This window comes from Hyla sarda, chromosome 4 (genome assembly GCF_029499605.1).
Source record: "Hyla sarda isolate aHylSar1 chromosome 4, aHylSar1.hap1, whole genome shotgun sequence".
In the NCBI taxonomy this organism is placed as follows: domain Eukaryota; kingdom Metazoa; phylum Chordata; class Amphibia; order Anura; family Hylidae; genus Hyla; species Hyla sarda.
In genome coordinates, this window is record NC_079192.1 from 255,096,751 (window position 1) to 255,122,742 (window position 25,992).

Sequence of the window (25,992 nt, forward strand, 5' to 3'; positions counted from 1 at the left end):
CATTAAAGAAGTAGAATCATGGAAAAACGTATCCCCTATCCAAAGGGTCTGAGCACTGGGGCCCCCCCACGATCTCCTGTTTGGAGCCCCGGCTCTCCTTCACAGTGGCATGTCACAACCCCGCCCGAAGTGGTGGCTGCCACGCCCCCTCTATATAGCTCTATGGGAGAGCCGAAATTGCAGAACGGCTCTCCCATAGAGCTATATGGAGGTGGCATGGTGGCCCTTACTTTGGGCAGGGGTTGTGACGCTGTGAAGGGGCTCCAAACAGGTGATTGCAGGGGCCCCAGCGCTCGGACCCCTGTGATCTTCCATGATACTTCTCCTTTAAGGGTACGTTCACACACTCAGACTTTCCACTGCAGAATTCCCGCAGCAGAATTCCCACAGCAAAAAATCCATAGCAGATTTGTTGCAGATTCTTTGTAGTCAATAGGTAGCCACTAGATCTGCTGTGGTTTTTAATTTCTGCCTCGGAAAATATTCAGTGGATTAGATAGAGTGGATTAGGATAGAGGTAACGATCAGATTGGTGGTGGTCCGACCACTTGGACCCCCAGGGATCCACAGATCACTGTAAAATTATTGCCCTAACTGAAAGGAGTGAGCCCTGCTCTACCGACTTTATGTTACTAAACCCACAAGTGCATAGGATATAACTTGATTACATGATAATATCCCTTTAAAAGTGAAGGTATGTCAGAAGGCTTCACATATTGTCATGTAACTAATACTAGCTCCAGATAAAAAGTTAAAAGCACAGTTAGAACTAGTATATCAACAAGAAAAAACAACAAGAGGTGCGCCCCTAGTGAGGACCGTTTATCATAAATGAAAGAGATAACGCAAAGATGGGTTCTTACCCCTAGGAGTTGCGCTCAGAGCACAACACCTACAGTAGCGTCTGGATGCAGAAAATCAGATGGAACCGCTGCCACGAGGAACTTCCCGGTGTGACTAGTGTTGAGCGGCATAGGCCATATTCGAATTCGCGAATATATGGACGAATATTCGTCATATATTCGCGAATATTCGCATATTCGTTATCTCGTTTTATTTTCGCATATGCGAAACTTCACATATGCGAAAATTATCATATGTGAAAATTTGCATATACAAAATTAGCGTACGCGAAAATTCGCATATGCGAAAATTAGCATATGCTAATATTCGCATATGCGAATTATCGCACGCCAGTCTCACAGAGTAGTATTACAGCTTTCTTTACACCACACAAGCTGGAAGCAGAGAGGGGTGATCACTGTGATGTGTACTGTGAAGAAAAAAAAACAAAAAAAAACGAATATTCGTAATTACGAATATATAGCGCTATATTCGCGAAATTCGCGAATTCGCGAATATGCGATATTCGCGAATAATATTCGAATTGCGAATATTCGCGAGCAACACTAGGTGTGACGTCAGTCAGTCCGGTGGATTGCAATGTAAAGAGATATGTGAACAAGTTCCTCTAAAGAAGGCGCTGGTACCCGAAGATGGAGGTATACTTCTTTATTAGCTATGCGTTTCTATCCCGAACCGGGATCTTCATCAGGCATCTGCCTGATGAAGATCCCGGTTCGGGATCGAAAGGCATAGCTAATAAAGAAGTATACCTCCATCTTCGGGTACCAGCGCCTTCTTTAGAGGAATTTGTTCACATATCTCTTTCCAAAAGCACAGTCACAGGCATACTTTTGCTTATGTTTTGAGCTATTTACTAGAGATGAGCGAACCCGGATTTGACACGAACTTTAGGATTTTTCCGACTTGACGAACGCTCAAGCTTTTACTGGTTCTGCCTGCGCAAGTCAGTAAATAGTGCGAAAACTCTGAAAGCATGTTTTTTTGGTGGACGGAAGAAGCAGGGCAGGCAAGGGGCGGTGAGATGACGTAGGGAAAGCAGCAGATCACATGATAACCCAGGTCCATCATGTGATTTGCTAATGTGTCAATCAAGCACAAAGGCTAATAGGACACAGCCAGGGACACAGATAAAAGGGCACTGACGTCACCCAAAGCCTTCTGAGCGCTGGGAACTTCTGCAGAGAGCAGACAGAGAGAGTAAAGACATAGCCAGACATAGGGACAGTATGTGGTTAGAAAGTTAGAGACTAAGATACAGATTACAAAGAGAGGAGAAATAGGGAGTTCCTGAACCAGCTCCAGTGAGGTGCATTGATCTGTGCCACCCACCCACAAAGCATATTAGAGTGGCTCCTATATACCTATAGAGCCTGTCAAAACAGTAGTGAATATAATAGATTTCTGCAAACATTCTCAGTACACATAGTGCTGTCATCCCTGCCACCCAAACAGTATGTTTAAGTTACACCTTATCTAGCCTGTAGTGTTATACGGTTTTGGTGCATTTAATATTGTTCCGCAAACACCTTCAGTACTCATTGTGCTGTCTCCTCTGCCACAAAAAAAGTGTGTTGAAGTTATACCTTATCTAGACTGTAGTGTTATACAGTTCTGGTGCATTTAATATTGTTCCACAAACACCTTCAGTACTCAGTGCTGTCATCTCTGCCACATAAAAGGCTTTTAAAGCCATAAAGGGATGTAAATCACCACCTGAACAACCATGTTGAGGCCTACCTCAGCAGTGCACTTTCTCTGACAGACACCATGAGCCCAAACTCCATGGACTTCTGGCTCACTAGATTAGACCATTGGCCAGAATTGCCCAGAGTGTTCTGTCTTGTCCACCATCTAGTGTCACTTCAGAGAGAGTGTTCAGCTCAGCAGATGGCGTGGTCACCCCGAAGCAAATGAAATTGTCAGCCAGCAGCATGGAAAAACTGACTTTTACTAAAATGAATCAGGCATGGATCAGTGAGAAATTTAAACCTCCTATTCCAGATGCCACTGATTAGGCAGTACAACCATCCCTGCTGGATGCTAGTGAGATCTGTACGCCATGTAATGCTGTAGGCTAGTGACATCAGTCCACCATATCATGCTGTACGATATTAACATCTGTCTTCCATCTCATGCTGTACAGTATTAACACCAGTCAGCCACCACCTGCTGTAAGCGGGCTACTAGTAGTAACACCAATCCAATTTCACCCTACTTCCAGCCAGGCCTACACATACACAACCCATCATCACCAGAAAATTTCTTCTGCAGTCTTCACTATTTTAGAATGCCAATTCTGTTGCTACTCCCAAAAAAGTGATAATTTTGGAAAACTTGGAAAAATCCATGCCGTCTTCTTCACTTGCTAGACTATGAACCTCTTGCTACTTAAAAAAAGGGATTTTTTTTAGAAGGCTTGGAGGAATCCATGCCGTCTTCTTTACTTACTAGACTAAGAACCTCTTGCTACTCCCAAAAAAGGGATAATTTTTGGAAAGCTTTGAAGAATCCATGACGTCTTGTTCATTTGCTAGACTAAGAAGCTCTTGCTACTCCCAGAAAAGGGATAATAAAGCCACTGCCTTTTCCCATGCCTCAGTGTGCATATTAACATTGGCAGGCATCTACCGGCAACCAGGAATACTTTATGCCTCTTTATTTTGATGTGAATAGGCCTAAGAATGGGGGAGCTGTAATGGTTACCATGGGTTACTACATGTCGCCACAACTGAGGCTTAAAAACCTTTTAAAACTACTTGAATGCATTCCTTACAGCGTTAGGCAGGGGTTTAGAGCTGTGAGGCAGTGTGATAAACGTGCTTCAGGGCTTATTTAATTTCCAGTTCAAGTCGAAACAGAGCTGAACCGAACTCACGATTTCCGAAAAGTTCATGAAGTCCGGTGAACCAAAATTTTCAAAAGTTCCCTCAACTCTACTATTTACATTTTCTTCATACATACAATTAATCAGTAAGTGCCCACAGGGGAGGCTGATCGCTTTAAGATCCAAGCACTTTCATTCCCTATCACTGCTTACTTCCTCCTTTGTATGGATGACATCCTATGTACTGTAGGCAATGAAAATGCTGGTAAATATACCCTAAATATAACGCTAAATATAAATTTCATTAATCATCATCAATACTCACAGCTGGCCATTCATCTGCAGTCCAATGGTACTGAATGCAATCCGGTAAAATGCAATATTTGTAACTGTCTGGGCGAGAAGCATAACTACAAAATTGTGCATCAACTTGGCCTTGTCCTTTTAGTCTACAATACACCTGTCTATACTGGACTCCTACTCCACAGGTTGTAGAACACTAAAGAAGAAATACAAAGGACATACATATCATGTAATCATATAACAATGTATTTGTGCAATAATTCTGTTGGGGGAAAAAAAAACTAAAATGAAATACATCTCAGACCTCTTTCCACTTTCCACTTTTCCATGAAGGGCATCTGCCAGTCTTACATCTCTTCTGTATGCGAGGCTTCCGCAAGTGTTTACAATTTAATTCATCCACTTGTTGGCCATTTGAGATACAATGAACATTGCGATCTTTTGTCCCCTTTCCACAGGTAACAGAGCACTAAAAAATAAGAAAGACAATAACACATACTTTGCGTCTGTACACAAGCAGATGCAATATATATAATCCGCAGGGGGAAAAAATACAATGGCGCTCATTTAATAAGAGTGTAGTTTTATTGGTGGCGTTTTTTCCTCCACAGGTATTTTTCCATGGTATTTACAAATTTCCTTACATTTTGCTTTTGGCTATGTTCACACGGAACTCGTGTTCAAACGGAATTCTGCATGAAAATTCTGCCAATTCACTTCAATGGAGATCCTGCAGCGGAAATTCTGCAATGTACATGGGAAACAGAATCCCATTGAAGTGTAAACAAGTGAAGTAAACATAGCCTTTTTTTTTTGGATTTTGGAGTCTTTTGAATTTTTTGTCAAAAATTATCGTGCACCACACATGCGACATAAAAAACCCCAAAAATATTCCACTCGGAAAAGCCTTAGTAAATTAGGCACAAGGTAATTTTAAAACATAAAATTTTTAACTCAACTATCAGGCCAACAATAAAATATGGATGATGTGAACTATAATGGAGAGGTTGTAGTTCACACGAAGGGGGCATGGTCATCAGCATGTATTGAATTTAATACAATTTACCTTTGCTTTAAATTTCAGAAAGGGTGCAGGGCAGCCTTTGTCTCGCAGGGTTTTATGTAGAGGTGTGTGCCTTAACATAAATTCAGCGAGCCTGTATGCTGGCTGGGGATTAATTCCTCTCCCAAAGTGTTATACTCTGGCATTTTAAACTGCATAATAATGTTTTATTTTTTAAACCTTTAACCCCTTAAGGACCAAGCCCATTTTAACCATAAGGAGCATGCCAATTTTATTTTTGCGTTTTCGTTTTTTCCTCCTCGCCTTCTTAAATCCATAACTCTTTTATATTTCCATCTACAGACCCAAATAAGGGCTTGTTTTTTGCGTGACCAATTGTAATTTGTAATGAAATCTTTCATTTAACCATAAAATGTATGGCAAACCCCCAAAAAAATTTTTATGAAAACCGCAATTTTTCACATTTTGGAGGGTTTCGTTTTCACACTGTACACTTTACGGTAAAAATGACATGTGCTCTTTATTCTGTGGGTCAATATGATTAAAATGATACCCATGGCTAGATACTTAAATATTTTTGTACTGCTTAAAAAAATCACCCTATCTACATCTCAAAAAATCGCCCTATCTACATCTCAAAAAATGAACGCTTCCCTTGCGTCCTAACCACCAGCACAAGTGGGGACTTAGCAAGTAACAACACAAATAGGGAGGGACTACGGCAGAGTGGGACTTAGGATTGATTGCCCAAAGGCCAACTCTTCCGATCATTTTGCATTAACCCTGTAATGACTAATAAATGTATTATGCGTGCTCCAGGAGGCAGCAGCACAGATTTGTTCTAGAGGAACAGATTTTCTTTCTGCAAAAGAAGTAGAGACTGCCCTAGTGGAATGGGCAATGACAAAGGCAGGAGGAGTTAACTCCTGGGCTACAAAGGCCTCCCGAATTGCCTCTTTAATCCATCTACTCAGAGAGGGTTTTGAGGCTTTAAGACCTTTGTTCTTCCCTGAAAAGGAAACAAGAAGGTGCTCCGATCTTCTAAATTCTCCAGTTCTTGAGATGTAGATTCTGAAGATTCTTGAAATGTCCAGAGTATGGTCAGCAGCTTCCTCGGGAGAGGATGGATTAGGACACAGAACTGGAAGGGATATAGCTTGATTGATGTTGGAGAACGTCGGGACCTTAGGAACAAAGGTGGGCAAATATCTCAACAGGACTCTATCCTGGAGAAACAGCGTTTAAGGCTCGAAAGCTGAAAGGGCCTGAAGCTCGTCAATCCTTTTGGCTGAGGTTATGGCCAATAAGAAGATGACTTTAAGGGACAAATACCTAAAGTCGACTTGTTCCAGAGGTTCAAAAGGGGGTGAGCATAACCCCTTAAGAACAATAGTCAAATCCCATTTGGGAATGGGTCTGAGAACTGTAGGTTTAAGTCTTTCAGCTCGCTTAACCCCTTAAGGACTCATGATTTTTAAAAGGTAAGGAGGAAAAAACGAAAGTGCAAAAACGGAAAAACCCTAACCCTTTCAATTTTCCACCTAAAAATCCATATTATGGCTTATTTTTTTGCGTCGCCAATTCTACTTTGCAGTGACATTAGTCATTTTACCAAAAATTTCACGGCGAAATGGAAAAAAAAAATCATTGTGCGACAAAATCGGAAAAAAAACGCCATTTTGTAAATTTGGGGGCTTCCGTTTCTACGCAGTGCATATTTCGGTAAAAATTACACCTTATCATTATTCTGTAGGTCCATACGGTTAAAATGATACCCTACTTATATAGGTTGGATTTTGTCGCACTTCTGGAAAAAATCATAACTACATGCAGGAAAATTTATACGTTTAAAAATTTCATCTTCTGACCCCTATAACTTTTTTATTTTTCCATGTATGGGGCGGTATGAGGACTCATTTTTTGCGCCGTGATCTGAAGTTTTTATCGGTATGATTTTTGTTTTGATCAGACTTTTTGATCACTTTTTATTCATTTTTTAATGTTATAAAAAGTGACCAAAATACGCTTTTTTGGACTTTGGATTTTTTTTGCGCGTACGCCATTGACCGTACGGCTTAATTAATGATATATTTTTATAGTTCGGACATTTACGCACGCGGCGATACCCCATATGTTTATTTTATTTATTTTTTACACTGTTTTATTTTTTTTATGGGAAAAGGGGGGTTTTATTTGGAAAGGGGTTAAATGACCTTTATTAACACTTTTTTTTTACTTTTTTTTTGCAGTGTTATAGGTCCCATAGGGACCTATAACACTGCACACACTGATCTCCTATGCTGATTACTGGCGTGTATTAACACGCCTGTGATCAGCATTATCGGCGCTTGACTGCTCCTGCCTGGATCTCAGGCACGGAGCAGTCATTCGTCGATCGGACACCGGGGAGGCAGGTAAGGGCCCTCCCCGTGTCCGGTCAGCTGTTCGGGACGCCGCGATTTCACCGCGGCGGTCCCGAACAGCCCGACTGAGCAGCCGGGTCACTTTCAGTTTCACTTTAGAAGTGGCGGTCAGCTTTGACCGCCGCTTCTAAAGGGTTAATACCGCACATCGCCGCGATCGGCGATGTGTGGTATTAGCCGCGGGTCCCGGCCGTTGATTAGCGCCGGGACCTACGCGATATGATGCGGGATCGCGGCGCAATCCCGCTTCATATCGCGGGAGCCGGCGCAGGACGTAAATATACATCCTGCATCGTTAAGGGTTTAAGGAATCTTCTGATTAGGGATTCTTGTGATAAAGATCTGCCTAAAAAGGCAGAGAGCGCTGAAACTTGAACCCTTAAAGTGGATGGGCTAAGACCCTTGTCAAGGCCATCCTGAAGGAAACGTAAAATTGCAGAAAGAGGAGGATCTGAGGTTACTACCTCTTTCATAGCACACCATCGAAGGAAAATCTTCTTTATCCTAGAATAGACCTTGTTTGTAGACTCTGCTCTAGAGTATGCAATGGTTCTCAAGACCTCCGCAGGAAGCCCACTACCTATTAGGGTCCTGTCAATCTCCAGGCTGTCAGATTGAGTCTCCTCAGATCTAGGCAGGAGCCTGTGTTGTGAGACACAAGGTTCTGCACGTGGGGAAGCCTCCAATAACACCCCTGGCTCATCCTCATGAGTTGGGTGAACCAGGACCTCTTGGGCCAGAATGGTATGATGGCAATCACTGAGGTCTGGTCTTGCCTGACTTTCATCAATACTTCGGTATCATGGAAAGTGGAGGGAATATGTAGACCAGCCTGAACCTCCATGGAATGGACAGAGCGTCTTTCGCCACTGGATTGTCCTCTTTGTAGAGAGAGCATAACTTGTTCACCTTGGCGTTCAGACGAGTTGCCTCTCTGGCATACTCCACCTTAGGGTTATCTTCTTGAAGATGTCTTCGTTCAGGGACCATTCTCCTTGAACTGGAAGCCCGCGACTTAGACGATCTGCCACTATGTTGAGATCCTCCTTGATGTGGACTGCAGAAAGGTGGGTAAGATTGAGCTCTGCCCAAGAGAGAATTAGTCCGGTCTCCTTGAGGAGCACTTGGGACTTTGTGCCACCCTGTCTGTTGATGTAAGCCACCACAGTGGTGTTGTCTGACCGAACTCTTATCGCTCTCCCTAGAATAAGGGGTGCAAAATGGAGAAGAGCTAGACGAACTGCTCTCAGTTCTCTCATGTTGGAGGAGAGAAGTCTCTCCTGAGGGGTCCAAGTACCCTGTACTGGATTCTCGTCCAGATGGGCTCCCCAGCCCAGAAGGGAGGCGTCCATGGTTAAAGTGATCCACTGAGGTTGAATCAAGGACTTCCCATCTGTCAGATTCGTCCACCATCTGAGAGATGCACGGACTTCGGTCGACAGGTTGCACTTCTTGTCCAACCCTCTGAAGTTGCGATTCCAGACTTGATCTTGAAGAGGTCGGAGGTGCCATAGGGCCCAGGGAACTGCCTCTGCAGACGCTGACATATGACCCAACATCTTCATTAGAGTTCTGATGGGAAGCTTTCGAGGGACCATCAAAAACTCGGCGGCTCTTATGACTCGATCTTTCCTCTCTGGAGTGAGAGACAGAGTCATCTGAGAGGAGTTGAGAACAAACCCCAGAAACTTCCTTGAGGTGGATGGGTGGATCTCGGATTTTTCCCAATTTATAAGCCAGCCCAAGCGCTGGAGAAAATCTAGAGCCAGATGAAGATGAGACTGTAGAACGTCTAGAGTAGCGGCTTTTAGAAGCCAGTCGTCTAGATGCGGAACAATCTCCAGACCCTTTGAGAGCAGAGCCCACCGGAGCCACCACCTTTGTAAAGGTGTGGGGAGCAGAAGTAATGCCGAAAGGCAGAACAGCAAACTGGAAGTGCCTTACCATGCCCTTTATGGTGACAGCAACCCTCAAAAATTTCCTGTGAGCAGGAAAAATGGGAACATGAAGGTAGGCATCCTTCAGGTCGATGGTAACCATGAGGTCTTGAGGGTCCAGGATACTGACTACTGAGCGAATGGTCTCCATCCTGAACCGTCTTTTTCTTATAAACTGGTTCAGGAAGCGCAGATCTATGATCATGCGCCAGTCGCCTGATGGTTTCGGTACCAGAAATATTGGGGAATACACCCCTGATCCTCTTTGATCTGGGGGAATTTCTTCTAGAGCATGTTTTTCTAGGTACTGGAGGACAGAGTCCTCTAGAATAGCCTGTCTTGGCTGAGGGAGTAGCTGTGTTAAAACAAATTTCCTTCGAGGAGGGGAAATAAAATCTATTTTGTACCCAGCCTGAATAACATCTAGAACCCAAGGATCCTGGATTTCTTGCTTCCAGATTGACAGAAAAAAACTTAAGCGTCCTCCGACAGGAGGGGAATTGGTAGATAGCTTCTCTACCTGAACTTCTGGAGGGGAAGGGAGAGGGGAAAAATTGGTGGACCTTAGAGGAGAGTCATAGCTCGGCCTTACGGTCTTTACCTCGGCCACGTTCCCCACCACGCTTTTGAGTAGACTGGCATTTCTGGGATCTGGAAGGGCCCTGGAACTCCCCCCCCCCCCCCCCCCCCGACTCTACCCTTCCCACAAAAGGACTGTACAGGTAAACATTTACCCTTTTTGTCCGCAAAACCCTCCATAATTCGATCTAACTCTGATCCAAAGAGCCAATTAGGCTCAAAGGGCATCCCACAAAGATTGAATTTCGAGGTGTTGTCTGCTACCCAGGGATGCCACCACAGGGGGCGCCTGCTTGCAGAAGACAGCGCCATGGACTTGGCAGCAAGTTTAAGGTGCTGTTGGGCTGATTCGCATAAGAAGTCCGTCCCAAGAAGTAGTGTTTTGAAGCTGTCCAGGATATCCCCCCTAGCAACGTTGTTTTCGATTTCGGACTGAATGCGTAGCACGCGTTCTTTGACAAAGTCCGCAACCTCGCATGAGGCTATAGCCACCGAAGCAGACGCTGAGGCCGCAGAATAGTTGCGTCTCAGTAGGGAGTCCACCTTCCTGTCAAGGGGGTCCTGGAGGTTACTGCCATCGTCCGCAGGAACTAGAACTCTCTTTGACAGCTTGTTAACCGCCATATCCACTTTTGGCGGTGGAAGCCAGGAGTCTGATTCAGCTTCTGAGAGCGGATACGTCAACTTGAATCTCCGGGTAACAACAGCAGGCTTGTCTGGTTGTTTCCACTCGGCTTTCATCAGTTTTTTTAGTGTATCATCCACTTTGAAAACCCATGGTCCTCCAGAGGTGGATGTTGAGGCTTCCCCTTGATCAACATCCTGATCCCTTGATCGGATGGATCAAAGCAATCTTTGCATCTTTTCCGCAGGAAAAAGAGGCGGAGAAAAAACTTCAACTGATTGTTCCGATTGATCCCCCACGGACATAGCGGAATCTTCAATAACCGAAGGAGGACCCGATTCGATCCTAGGTCTTTTAGGAGCCAGGGAATTTTTTATTTCATTAATGGAATTTCCCATAAACTCTTTCATCCAGATGAACATGTCCTGGACTGTAGGTTCAGCCGGATTAGCGGGCGGGCGACATCCAGGGCATCTGTTGTACTCATACGAATCAGGCAGTGGAGTACCACAGTCGGCGCAAGTCAGATGGCGCTTTTTAGAAGCGGACTTGCGAGTACCAGAATGCGGATCACTCGGAGGAGTAGACATAATTCTGGAATTAGAAATAATAGTGTTAGAGAAAACATTTAATCCGCTATAGCTTCAGCGCATTTGGAAAGAAGTACCTATTGTAAAATAGACACGCTCTTTACTATATAACCAGATACGCAAGAGCCACACAAAGTGTAGTCAGTCTAGCTAGGCAGCAAGAGGCCAAATAAAGGCCAATGTTGCCTTAAATAGGGGAGAGGGCGCCAATTAAAGCAAATTAAGCCCCACCCCCAGGAAGCTAAAGCACCTGAAAAGACAGAAGTCCTGGATCATGGAGGAGTAAAAAGTCTTGGGCCCGGGCGAAAAAAACGGCGCCCAGGCTACAACAAAACTGGAGGGCAGCAAGCTGCAGCTCCTTATAGAAAAAACAACCTTCCCTTCTCAAAGGGAGAGGTAGGAAATTCCTGCAGGCTCTGAATAAAAAATCAGAGCCTGCACCGTCCTGCTGTCCTGCACAGGACAGAAAAAAAGCAATGTGGCCTAAGGGAGGAGGCCTTATATAGGGGGGGCTAATTAAATCTTTAACCCCTTAAGGACCGGAGGTTTTTCCGTTTTTGCATTTTCGTTTTTTGCTCCTTGCCTTTAAAAAATCATAACTCTTTCAAATTTACACCTAAAAATCCATATGATGGCTTATTTTTTGCGCCACCAATTCTACTTTGTAATGACGTCAGTCATTTTGCCCAAAAATCTATGGTGAAGCGGGAAAAAAAATCATTGTGCGACAAAATTGAAAAAAAAACGCTGTTTTGTAACTTTTGGGGGCTTCCGTTTCTACGTAGTACATTTTTCGGTAAAAATGACACCTGATATGTATTCTGTAGGTCCATACGATTAAAATGATACCCTACTTATATAGGTTTGATTTTGTCGGACTTCTGGAAAAAATCATAACTACATGCAGGAAAATTAATACGTTTAAAATTGTCATCTTCTGACCCCTATAACTTTTTTATTTTTCCGTGTATGGGGCGGTATGAGGGCTCATTTTTTGCGCCGTGATCTTAAGTTTTTAACGGTACCATTTTTGCATTGATAGGACTTAGTGATCACTTTTTATTCATTTTTAAATGATATAAAAAGTGACCAAAAATGCACTATTTTGGACTTTGGAATTTTTTTGCGCGCACGCCATTGACCGAGCGGTTTAATTAATGATATATTTTTATAATTCGGACATTTCCGCACGCGGTGATACCACATATGTTTATTTTTATTTTTATTTACACTGTGTTTTTTTTTTTATTGGAAAAGGGGGGTGATTCAAACTTTTAATAGGGGAGGAGTTAAATGATCTTTATTCACTTTTTTTTTTCACTTTTTTTTTGCAGTGTTATAGGTCCCATAGGGACCTATAACACTGCACACACTGATCTTCTATGTTGATCACTGGTTTCTCATAAGAAACCAGTGATCGACGATTCTGCCGCATGACTGCTCATGCCTGGATCTCAGGCACTGAGCAGTCATTCGGCGATCGGACAGCGAGGAGGCAGGAAGGGGCCCTCCCGCTGTCCTGTCAGCTGTTCGGGATGCCGCGATTAGCCGCGGCTATCCCGAACAGCCCGACTGAGCTAGCCGGGAACTTTCACTTTCACTTTTAGCCGCGCGGCTCAGCTTTGAGCGCGCGGCTAAAGGGTTAATATCGCGCGGCGCCGCGATCGGCGCTGCGCGCTATTAGAGGCGGGTCCCGGCTTCACTATGACGCCGGGCCCGCCATGATATGACGCGGGGTTACTGTGTAACCCCGCGTTATATTGGAAGAGCAGGACCAAGGACGTACCGGTACGTCCTTGGTCCTTAAGGGGTTAATAACTTGGGCAGAATTAAAAATTTCACCATCCTGCCAGCTTCACAAGGGCAGAACACCCCACTTGTGCTGCTGGTTAGGACGTAAGGGAAGAAAACGTTATGACAAACTACTCATCTGTAATAGTTATGCCCCACAGGTTGGCACGTGCTGCTCCCGGCCTAAAGTTGTCTTTTACCTGTGTTCCCGAAGTAGAAATCGTAGCTTTATATGGGTGAAGCGAAGATCGTAGCTGTAAAAAGATAATGGTGAGAAGAGCTGTTTGTCTGGTACAGCGTGCAGGTGTCGGCTCCTTTGGCTGCTCTGTGGCACAGAGGGGCGTCCGGCCAAGGATGGTGATAGTTGAATAGCACAAGTAGTGTTGGCAAACCTGATCAGAGAGCTATCCTTGTGCAGTAGTTAGGCACGTAAACACGCCATGCGGTGGTCCTTGATTGCGGGGACTGCAGTGCTTGTGAGGAGCTGATCATAAGAATTTGCAGAAGCAGTATCGCCAGGGTATCTCCAGACACGTTTCAGGGGTGTCCCCCTTTATCAATGGTTGTAGGTGATTGAATGGGGTATGGCAGGCTTTTATAGTGTGCCATTTTGATTGGTAACCATTTGTCAGTGGAACACTTGTCCTGGATCCTATTTCACGGGATCAGGGGTTGTGCATTGGAAGTTAAATAAAGATATAAAATACAATACAAAAAAAAATAATAGTAAAAAATAAAAGCAAAACATATGCATACGTACATATGGTACCTTCAATTGGTAGCTAAAATAAATTAGAAAAATAATGAAATTAAAATAGAATATAACGTTTAAAAGAGGATATACCAGCTAAAACATAATTTTCGCAATAGGGACTACTGGTAATGTCGCCAAGTAAAGAGCAATACTTATGGATATGAGTGTCACCATAGTGTATGATGAATGTATATCATACATGAATAAGCTGGATAAGTGATGCTAATCTTGATGTGTACGTCAGAATAGAAAAATAAGTGGAATATAGATTATTGAAAATAAATGAATATAATATGGTAGATGAGGATGGACATGGGAAAAATGAGCATAGAAATTAAATAATGAAAATAAAAATAATGAAATTAAAAATAAAAATAGAAATTAAATAAAAATAGAATAAATGAATATAAACATAAAAAATATATAAATAAAAATAAAATATAAATCAAGTTGTGGTAAGAAAAATGGACATCTGCTGATAACTGATGTGAAACTTGCTAAAAGGAAAGTCCTGTGTGCTAGGGTCTGGACACCAACCAAGCTCTGGGTAGACAGCCTGGCATTGGACGGTGAACAGATCAGAGCCCAACAGGAGATCTAAAGGAATCCAAACAACTCCTACTCAGACCTTTGGGTTCTAATGATTCAAATTCATAGATCTTGCATTATTCGGATCTTGACATTTTTTGCCGAGAAATTGCCTCCCCTCCAGTCTTTCCTGATGCTCTGTATACCATAAAATTTTTGTAGTGACGGATCCTGATTGTGATGTCTGAGAAAGTGAGTGTAAAGTGGGTGTTTTTTATTGCCTATTTTAATCTTGTATATGGGCAGATATTGGTGTTTTTAATGATCTTTTGGTCCTCCCTACATTATGTTTGTTGCATGTGCACTGCAGGATATAGATAACCTGTTTTGTGTTGCATGCAATGGTTTCTTTTATAATCCACTTAAAACTGTTTGATGTGGATTGAATTTCTGTGCTAGTTTTGGAAAAATTTGTTAGTTTGCAATTAGGACTGTCAGGATTCGGCAAGCTGGAGGTGGATCCTCTGTGTCAGAGAGGGATTGGCGTGGACTGTGCCGGCGGACCGGTTCTAAGTTGCTACTGGTATTCACCAGAGCCCGCCGCAAAGCAGGATGGTCTTGCAGCGGCGGTAGCAACCAGGTCGTATCCACCGGCAACAGCTCAACCTCTCTGACTGCTGAGATAGGCGCGGTACAAGGGATTAGGCAAGAGCAAGGTCGGACGTAGCAGAAGGTCAGGGCAGGCAGCAAGGATCATAGTCAGGGGCAACGGCAAGAGGTCTGGAACACTGGCTTGGGACATACAAAGAACGCTTTCACTGGCACAATGGCAACAAGATCCGGCAAGGAAGGGAAGGGGAAGTGAGGTTATATAGGGAAGTGCACAGGTGAACACACTAATTAGAACCAGGCGCCAATCAATGGCGCACTGGCCCTTTAAATCGCAGAGAGCCGGCGCGCCGGGACAGAACAGACGGGGAACGAGTCTGGTAAGCGGGCTGGGATGCGAATCGCGAGCGGGCCCATCCCGCATCGCGGATCGCATCCCAGCTAGAGACATTATCGCAGTGCTCCCGTTCAGCAGGTCTGACCGGGGCGCTGCGAACAGGAACACGCTGCAAGCGCTCCGGGGAGGAGCGGAGACACGGAGCGCTCGGCGTGACAAGGACAGGTTCCACAATGGTGAAAACCTTTGATGGATAGCCAAGTATCGTTTCTTTCTGTGTGTGAATTTTGTATGGTTGGAGGAACTGTGAGCCCTAAATTCGTAGCTTGGTGGTATGATATGATGTAATGATTTATCTTGATGTAAAAGGTGCCAATTGTTGCGGATGACTGTTTCAACTTTCTGATGTGTGTTATTATAGGGTAATATGAGGTGAATCTCGTTATCAGTGTGATCTTTGATATTTTGGGGTGTCTTCGAAATATGAAGATCTGTCTTGTGAAATCTTGGACATTTAATTCTGGAGGATTCTATGTGGATAACCTCGTTCTTGAAATTTGATAGTGTGCTTTGATTACGAATTGCGCAGTTTCAGTGCAATTCCTTTTGATTTTTCTATACTGTCACGCTGGAATATTAAAAAGCCATCTGGGTAAATGACAACTGGAAAACAATATAAAACTGTTTGTGGAAGTAGGTTTGTACTACATACAGATTTTCCTGAGGAACTGGAGATGGTGAGGTCTAAGAATTCTAACTGGGAATTATCAGTGGATGATGTAAATTTTAGGTTGTGGTTATTTCTGTTTAAACTTTGGATGACGGTGACTAGTTCTGTTGATGATTTGTCCAAGATGAGTATGATATCATCAATGTAGTGCCGCCATAGGACCAGACCTGCGACTAGGTGGGAAGTGATGGTAGATTCCTTCCATGCCGACATAAATAGGTTGGCATAACTGGGCACAAATCTGGTTCTCATGGTGGTGTCTTTCTGCTGTAAATAATAATTACCATTAAAATTTAAATAATCATGTGTTATGATAAATAATATACTGTCTAAAATGAACTGTATCTGTAGTGGCGGTAAATTGCCTTTCAGAAGATGTTTATTAACTGCGTCTATGCCCTATGCCAAATTGTGTGGTAGGATGGTATAAAGAGAGCTGACGTCTAAGGTGGCTAGTAAATAATTGGGATTCTGTGTCAGGTTTCCAATAATGTTTATTATCTGGGTTGTATCTTTTAAATAGTGGGGGGTGTTCTGAACATATGGTTGCAGGAATTGGTCAATGTATTGTGATAAGTTGGATGTGATTGAGCCTATGCCAGGGACTATTGGGCGGCCGGGGGGTCATTTGGGTCTTTGTGGATCGTGGGGATCGTGTAAAACAGGTGGATTCGCTCTTGTGTTCCTACCAGAAATTGTTTTTATTTTTCGTTAAGTATCCCATTTTGGATGTTTCATTGCATAATTGTGTGAGTTCTGCACTATATTGGTTCATGGGGTTTATTTTATTTCTATTTTATTTGTATTTTCATAATTATGACACTCATATCCATAAGTATTGCTCTTGTACAGGCGATATTACAATTTGTCCCTATTGCGAAAGTTAGGTTTGTGCTGATATATTCTCTTTCTTATAAACTTTATATTCTATTTTAATTTAATTATTTTTCTAATGTATTTTAGTTATCAATTGAAGGTACCATATGTACATATGCATATGTTTTGTTTTATTTTATCAAGGGGGGGCAAAATTTCGATTTATTGCCACCTCTAAAATCCTGATATTCAAATTCCGTTGGATCTGAGCAGCTTACATCTAGCAGTTCTAGCAAGGTATCTACACACTACCTATCTGTATCTGACAGTTTACCGGGCATGCTAAAACCTAGTGGTCCTACAACAACAGGGATTTCCCCTTCTTTCCTAATCTGGCTAGTTGGTTGTACATTCACCTGTTGGGAAAATAATTTTTTCAGATTAAGTTTCCTGACACATTTTAATAGATCAATTTCGAAGTCTTCAAAATATTTGGATTGGTTGCTGCGCCCCTTATTAAAAGATGTGCCTTCTCTAGTGAAAGATACCAACGACTTTTTGGCTGCTCTGGGTCACATCCCCTGGCGAGAGGGACTCCTTTTAACATCTATAGACGTGGAGTCCCTTTACACCCGTATACCGCAAGGGGATGGAACCGAGTGCATTCGAAAAGTCTTGGAATATACAGACAAGAGTGATAGGTACATCAACTTTGTCTGTGAAGCACTTACATTTGTTCTAGGGAATAATCTATTTAAGTTTGGCGAGCAATGGTTTGCACAAAAACGGGGAGTAGCAATGGGCACGCCAGTAGCGTGTACTATCGCTAACTTGTTCTTGGCCCATTTTGAGGACAGATTTGTATTCTCCACACAAAACAAATATTTAAAACACATTCGATGTTACCTGCGGTTCGTAGATGATATTTTTATGTTGTGGGAGGGCCCACAGTCTGACTTCGAAGAATTCGTGACATGCCTAAATCGCAACGACATGAATATGCGATTTACGTCTAAATGTAGTGACACTGAACTTGAGTTTCTGGATGTGAAGGTGGTGGTAGAAAACTGTCAATTAGTCACTAAAGGTTATAGAAAAGAAACTGCAACCAATTTAATATTACATTTTGACAGCTACCACCCCGTTCACACCAGAAAAGCTATCCCTTACGGGCAACTATTTCGTTTGAAACGGATTAATAGCTCCCCAGAGGCGTTTGAAGAGCAAGCTACTGCTCTGATGCAGAGATTGTTGCTAAGAGGATACCCGAGGGAAGTCCTCTGCGATGAGCTGGATAGAGCAAAAAAAGTAACTAGAAATGATCTGCTCAAGGGTAGCAAGAATAAGAAATATTATAGAGAGGGTAATGCTGATAAAACTAGTGAAAAGTTTTGTTTTTCATTCAAATATAGCCCCCTGTCCGATTTAATTAGAAGTTCGATCCCAAAAAATTGGAGCTTGATCGAAAGAGACCCACAGTTAGGAGCTGTCAGATTACAAAGACCATTAGTGACGTTCAAAAGAACGAAGAATTTAAAAGATGAATTAGTCAGCAGCAAGTTTAAAGAAGTAAGTTCGGAAAATTGGTTAAAGAAAATGTCAGCTAAAGGTAATTTTCAATGTAAGAGATGTAAATGGTGTCCTCAGTTTTCATCTGGAAAAAATGTGACAGTGGGCGGGGTAACCAAAGAGATAACCGAGTACATATGTTGCAGAGCCAGTTATGTGGTGTACGCAATCATATGTACGTGCGGTAAGTTCTATATTGGGAGTATCATACGTGACATGAACACTCGCTTCAGAGAGCACGTCTGTAAATTCAGGTAAAGGGTCCCCGCGCCTTATTGAGCACGTTAAAAAAAAAGACCATGATGGAAACACAAGTGTGTTAAAATTTACAGGGATCAAACGGTTAACCCCACGAAAAGGAGTGAATATTGTTAAAGAGTTACGTGAAGTGGAGGCCCGTTGGATTTTAAAAACACGGGCACAGGATAATGTAGGTCTTAATGACAGAATAGACTTGGGCACTTTCTTGTAACTGTATGTTGGTTTTAAATGTAGTTTCTTTTGTAACTGGTTTTAAACTAATGCTTGCTGTAATCCCTCCCACCTCTGACGTCACCTGTTGTAGGTGTTCATATACAGGTGAGGGAAGCGGTGTGAGGGAGGGTCTGTTGAAGCGCGCAAGCGTGAAACAATTGTAACCCAGCAAGCGAACGCACTGGCGTCCCGGTCCGGCTGGATCTGATGCCGCCCATGTCAATGCACCTTCTTATGGAATAAAGCTACCTATGAAGTAACCTACCTGGTGAGTGCCACTACGCTTTCTTCTTTACCTGTATGATTTTGGACAGTCTGTACTTCCAAGTAGTTGAGCACCTCCACACGCAGTTCCCCTTGCGAATCACTTCCGATCAACACAGAGAGAGATAGAGCAGTGCCGATCAGCTGTTTCTACCTACCAGGACTTGTGCATTAATTTAACTTCCAATGCACAATCCCTTATCCTGTGAAATAGGATCCAGGACAAGTGTTCCACTGACAAATGGTTACCAATCAAAATGACACACTATAAAAGCCTGCCATACCGCATTCAGTCACATACAACCATTGATAAAGGGGGACTCCCCCGAAACGCATCCAGCGATACCCTGGTGATACCCACGCAATCTACTAACTACCTTTGCTACCCTACTGCTTCTGCAAATTCTTATGATCAACTCCTTGCAAGCACTGCAGTCCCCGCAACCTAGGACCACCGCATGGTGTGTTTATGCGCCTAAATGCTGCACGAGGATAGTTCTCTAATCAGGTTTGCCAAAGCTACTTGTAATTATAGGCCAGTAAGTCTGACATCAATAGTGGGGAAATTAATGGAAACCCTACTAAAGGATAGGATTGTGCAACATCTAAAATCCCACGGATTGCAAGATGAAAAACAACATGGGCTTACTTTCAGGGAGATCATGTCAACCAAATCTTATTGATTTTTTTGACTGGGTAACTAAAATAATAGATGGTGGAGGGGCAGTAGACATCGCATATCTAGATTTTAGTAAGGCTTTTGACACTGTCCCACATAGAAGACTTATCAATGAACTACAGTTATTGAGCTTGGACTCCCATATTGTTGAGTGGATTAGGCAGTGGCTGAATGACAGACAACAGAGGGTTGTAGTTAATGGAGTATATTCAGAGCAAGGTCTTGTTACCAGTGGGGTAACTCAGGGATCTGTACTGGGACCAATATTGTTTAATATCTTCATTAGTGATATCGCAAAAGGTCTCGATGGTAAGGTGTGTCTTTTTGCTGATGACACAAAGATATGTAACAGGGTTGATGTTCCTGGAGGGATATGCCAAATGGAAAAGAATTTTGGAAAACTAGAAGAATGGTCAGAACTCTGGCAACTGAAATTTAATGTGGACAAGTGCAAGATAATGCACCTGGGGCATAAAAACCCTCGGCACAATATAGAATATTTGACACAGCCCTGACCTCAGTATCTGAGGAGAGGGATTTAGGATTAATTATTTTAGAAGACCTAAAGGGAGTAAGACAATGTAATAGAGCAGCAGGAAATGCTAGCAGAATGCTTGGTTGTATAGGGAGAGGTATAAGCAGTAGAAAGAGAGAAGTGCTTATGCCGCTGTACAGAACACTGGTGAGACCTCACTTGGAATATTGTGCGCAGTACTGGAGGCCGTATCTCCAAAAGGATATAGATACTCTAGAGAGAGTTCAGAGAAGAGCTACTAAACTAGTACATGGATTGCAGGATAAAACTTACCAGGAAAGGTTAAAGGACCTTAACATGTATAGCTTGGAAGAAAGAAGAGACATAGAGGATATGATAGAGACTTTTAAATACATAAAAGGAATCAACATGGTAAAGGAGGCGAGCATATTTACAAGATGAAAAACTATCACAAGAGGACATAGTTTTAAACGAGGGGAAAAGGTTTAAAAGTAATATCAGGAAGTGTTGCTTTATTGAGAGAGTAGTGGATACATGGAATAGCCTTCCCGCAGAAGTGGTCACTGCAAATACAGTGAAGGAGTTTAAACATGCATGGGATAAGCATATCCCTATGCTTTGTATAAAATAGGGCCAGGGACTATTGATAGGATTCAGATTATTGGACAGACTAGATGGGCCAAATGGTTCTTATCTGCCGGCACATTCTATGTTCCTATGTTATAACTCAACTACCACCATCCTGGTCCGTGCCACAGAGCAGCCAAGGGAGCCGGCACCTGCACGCTGTACCACACAAACAGCTTTTCTCACCGTTATCTTCTTACAGCTACGATCCTCGCTTCACCCGTATAAAGCTACGATCTCTACTTCGGGACCACAGGTAAAAGAAAGCTTTAGGCCAGGAGCAGCCTGTGCCAATCTGTGGGGCATAACTATTACAGATGAGTAGTTTGTCATAACGATTTTCTTTCCAACTGGATTTATTGCTATCACAAATTGCTTGTGCCGTAGTAATAACAGACTGCTATAAACTGTTCCAAATCAGCACTATCGGCACTATCTAAGATACTATTTTTCCTTCGCAGACACCCTTATATTGTAACTATACCAGTTTTAACAACATATATACATCCTATGTTACAATCTTAGTACCAGAATAACCATTTGGATTTAAGTTCAGTAAGGTGGCAGATTGCATTCACTAAAAAGCATATTCATTGCATTTTATTACAGTGGGGATCAAAAGTTTTGGCACCCCAGGTAAAAAATTGTATTAATGGGCATAAAGAACCCAAGGAAAGATGGAAAAATCTCCAAAAGGCATCAAATTACAGATTAGACATTCTTATAATATGTCAACAAAAGTTAGATTTTATTTCCATCATTTACACTTTCAAAATAACAGAAAACAAAAAAATGGCGTCTGCAAAAGTTTGGGCACCCTGCAGAATTTATAGCATCCCCTTTCTCACAGGTGGTGTTTTAAATTGTATATGGATCCAGAATGTCACCCAGTCAGAGGCTATATGCCAAGCAGAGGTGAATTGGTATCTGAGCGTTAGGCTCAGAATTTATGCTAGGGTCCCATCCTAAATGAGGCCACCTCCCCGTGGTGGATGGGGGACACGTTTTGATCAAAAAGTGCGCTAAGAGCCTCAATTTTTTGACCAATGTGTGCTGCTGCAATCCTCTTTTTTGTATACTCTGTATCTGCCACAGCAGTGTGCACCCGTGTATTAGGTTGTTGTGCTGGCTATTTTTCTTTTTGCTTGTATTTAGAATTTATAGCATGCACTGCCCCCTTTGGAAAGTCGAGACCTGCCAGTGTCATGGATTGTTCTCATTCATCATCTGGGAAGACCAGGTGATGTCAATGTCAAAGGTTTTAAATGCCCAGACTCATCTGACCTTGCCCCAACAATCAGCACCATGGGTTCTTCTAAGCAGTTGTCTAGAAATCTGAAACTGAAAATAGTTGATGCTCACAAAGCTGGAAAAGGCTATAAGAAGATAGCAAAACGTTTTCAGATGTCAATATCCTCTGTTCGGAATTTAATTAAGAAATGGCAGTCATCAGGAACAGTGGAAGTTAAAGCAAGATCTGGAAGACCAAGAAAAATTTTAGACAGAACCGCTCGCAGGATTGTGAGAAAAACAATTCAAAACGCACGTTTGACTGCACAATCCCTCCAGAAAGATCTGGTAGACACTGGAGTTGTGGTACACTATTCCACTATAAAGAGATACTTGTACAAATATGGTCTTCATGGAAGAGTCATCAGAAAAAAAACTCTTCTACGTTCTCACCACAAAAATCAGCGTTTGAACTTTGCAAATGAACATATAGACAAGCCTGATGCATTTTGGAAACAAGTTCTGTGGACCGATGAGGTTAAAATTGAACTTTTTGGCCGGAATGAGCAAAGGTACGTTTGGAGAAGAAGGGGAACAGAATTTAATGAAAAGAACCTCTGTCCAACTGTTAAGAATATGGGGGTGGATCAATCATGCTTTGGGGTTGTATTGCAGCCAGTGGCACAGGGAACATCTCACGAGTAGAAGGAAAAATGGATTCAATAAAATTTCAGCAAAATTTGGATGTTTACTTGATGCCATCTGTTAAAAAGCTGAAGTTAAAGAAAGGATGGCTTCTACAAATGGATAATGATCCTAAACACACCTCGAAATCCACGGGGGATTACATCAATTCATTTACATCAATGCCATTTTTTGTTTTCTGTTATTTTGAAAGTGTAAATGATGGAAATAAAATCTAACTTTTGTTGACATATTATAGGAATGTGTAATCTGTAATATGATGCCTTTTTGGAGATTTTCCATCTTTCCTTGGCTTCTTTATGCACATTAATACAAATTTTTACCTGGGGTACCCAAACTTTTTATCCCCACTGTATATGTTTTATTGTGATATTAACCATCTGAATCTGTAGCAAGGGCCCTGCTCAGATTCTAGTCTTATATGCTTATTTTATAAATCTATTCAATTATTTCTAGTAAAATGATAAGTTTATTGACCGAGAACCAGCTACATTCTCATTTTTTCTTCAAATTTTTTTTGAAAATGTTTTTGTTTCTTTTAGAGAATTTTAAAAAAATGTTTTTTGAAAAAAAAAGTAAATTTTTTTAAAACATTTTTTAAACCATGTATTCAGAACAATTTAATTCCTGTTCACACTTAGAAGGCTGATTCCACTCATTTTTTAGCAAATCTATGGTCAAACAAAAAAACATATTTGTGAGGTGAAATTGAAAAAAGAAATGTAAATTTTGGGAGCATCCATTTCTATGTAGAGCACTTTCCGTTAGAAATTACACATTATCTTTATTATATAGCTCAATACAATTATAAGGATAGTCAATTTATATAGGTTTTACTACTATATAACTTTTTGTATGTGAATTAGTATGTTGAAAATTTTCATCTTCTTACCCCTATAACACTTATTTTTTCCATACACAGGTTCATTTTTTGCAACATAATCTGTAGTTTTTATGGGTATTTTTGTTTTGATTTTTATCTCTTAATTTTAATCTCTTCTTGTTAATATTTTTACTGGTACAGTGGGGAAAAAAGTATTTTGAAAAATTGAATAAAAAATTATTTAGTCAGCCACCAATTGTGCAAGTTCTCCCACTTAAAAAGATGAGAGAGGCCTGTAATTTTCATCATAGGTATACCGCAACTATGAGAGACATAATGAGAAAAAAAAATTCAGAAAAAGCACATTGTCTGATTTTTAAAGAATTTATTAGCAAATTATGGTGGAAAATAAGTATTTGGTCACCTACAAACAAGCAAGATTTCTGGCTCTCACAGACCTGTAACTTCTTCTCTAAGAGCCTTCTCTGTCTTCCACTCGTTACCTGTATTAATGGCACCTGTTTGAACTTGTTATCAGTATAAAAGACACCTGTCCACATCCTTAAACAGTCACACTCCAAACTCTACTATGGCCAAGACCAAAGAGCTGTCGAAGGACACCAGAAACAAAATTGTAGACCTGCACCAGGCTGGGAAGACTGAATCTGCAACAGACAAGCAGATTGGTGTGAATAAATCAACTGTGGGAGCAATTATTAGAAAATGGAAGACATACAAGACCACTGATAATCTCCCTCAACACAGGGGGACCGAGTGAATGACCTGCAGAAAGCTTGGAGCAAAGTAACAAAGGCTACCATTAGTAACACACTATGCCGTCAGGGACTCAAATCATACAGTGCCAGGTGTTTCCCCCTTCTTAAGCCCCTATGAAGTTTGCTAGAGAGCATTTGGATGATCCAGAGGAGGATTGGGAGAATGTCATATGGTCAGATAAACACAAAGTAGAACTTTTTGGTAAAAACTCAACTTGTAGTGTTTGGAGGAGAAAGAATGCTGAGTTGCATCCAAAGAACACTATACCTACTGTAAAGCATGGGGGTGGAAACATCATGCTTTGGGGCTGTTTTTCTGCTAAGGGAACAGGACGACTTCGACTTTGAGTGAAAACCTCTTTCCATCAGCAAGGGCATGAAAGATGAAATGTGGCTGGGTTTTTCAGCATGACAATGATCCCAAACACACCTTCGGGGCAACAAAAGAGTGGCTTCGTAAGAAGCATTTCAAGGTCCTTGTGTGGCCTAGCCGGTCTCCAGATCTCACCCCATAGAAAACATTTGTAGGGAGTTAAAAGTCTGTGTTCCCCAGCGACAGCCACAAAACATCACTGCTTTAGAGGAGATCTCCATGGAGGAATGGGCCAAAATACCAGCAACAGTGTGTGAAAACCTTGTGAAGACTTAGAGAAAACGTTTGACCTCTGTCATTGCCAACAAAGGCTATATAACAAAGTATTGAGATGAACTTTTGTTATTGACCAAATACTTATTTTCCACCATAATTTTCAAATAAATTCTTTCAAAATAATAAAAATCCAAAAATCCATAAAAGTTAATTTTATGGATTTTTTTTCTCATTATGTCTCTCATAGTTGCGGTATACCCATGATGAAAATTACAGGCCTCTCTCATCTTTTTAAGTGGGAGAACTTGCACAATTGGTGGCTGACTAAATAATTTTTTATTCAATTTTCCCACTGTATATGAAGTGACCAAAAATACACAATTCTGGACTTGTTTTAGTATTTGTTTACGTTCATGTCATTGACCGTGCGGTTTAATTGGAGATTTTCCCATCCTAAGTGACGGAAAGTATAGATTTTATGAAAGACAAGAGGCGAGCATTATATTGCATATCTTTCTTTACTGGAAACCATAGCAGCAGAATAACCACATTTTTTTAAAGTAATATAAGAACAAAAAACTTGATGAATACATATGAGCAAAACCAGGGATGCTAACTATACTCAGTAGCCAATCATATAGTAGCTTAGGTAATATAAGGTCCTGGTGAGCAATATTTTCCCTCTTTCTTTGATGCATATTAACAACATTTACATAAAAGTCCAGAAAAGTCCAATAAAACACTTCGGAAGAATTTGAAGATCAATAACAAGTAGTAGGATTCAATCGAGAAACGATCCCGCAGAAGAAGAAAGTCTTGGAGATCCATTTATGTGGATGAATGGAAGATGAATGAAGAATAAAAGATGGAAATCTTGATAGTAGTTGAGGTGTAGAACAAGGTTTCTTCTGTAACCTTATAAGGGTTGGGACATTGGGTGGGATAATGCTCACCTCCTGTCTTTCATAAAATCTATATTTTCCGTCATCTAGGATAGGAAAATCTCCAATTTTATGGCAAGAC

At 41.7% G+C, this 25,992-nt stretch overlaps 1 protein-coding gene across 3 annotated transcripts in view; it reads right to left on the reverse strand.

Moving 5' to 3' along the window:
• ADAMTS20 (ADAM metallopeptidase with thrombospondin type 1 motif 20) overlaps positions 1-25,992 on the reverse strand; it is a 306,378-nt gene that overhangs the window by 22,130 nt on the left and 258,256 nt on the right. For all 3 annotated transcript variants that reach the window (XM_056573961.1, XM_056573960.1, XM_056573962.1), the window contains exons 29-30: positions 4,299-4,463; positions 4,017-4,190 (exon numbers count right to left, since the gene is read on the reverse strand). In XM_056573961.1, the coding sequence (XP_056429936.1) occupies positions 4,017-4,190; positions 4,299-4,463 (339 nt within the window). The remainder of the gene's footprint in view (positions 1-4,016; positions 4,191-4,298; positions 4,464-25,992) is intronic.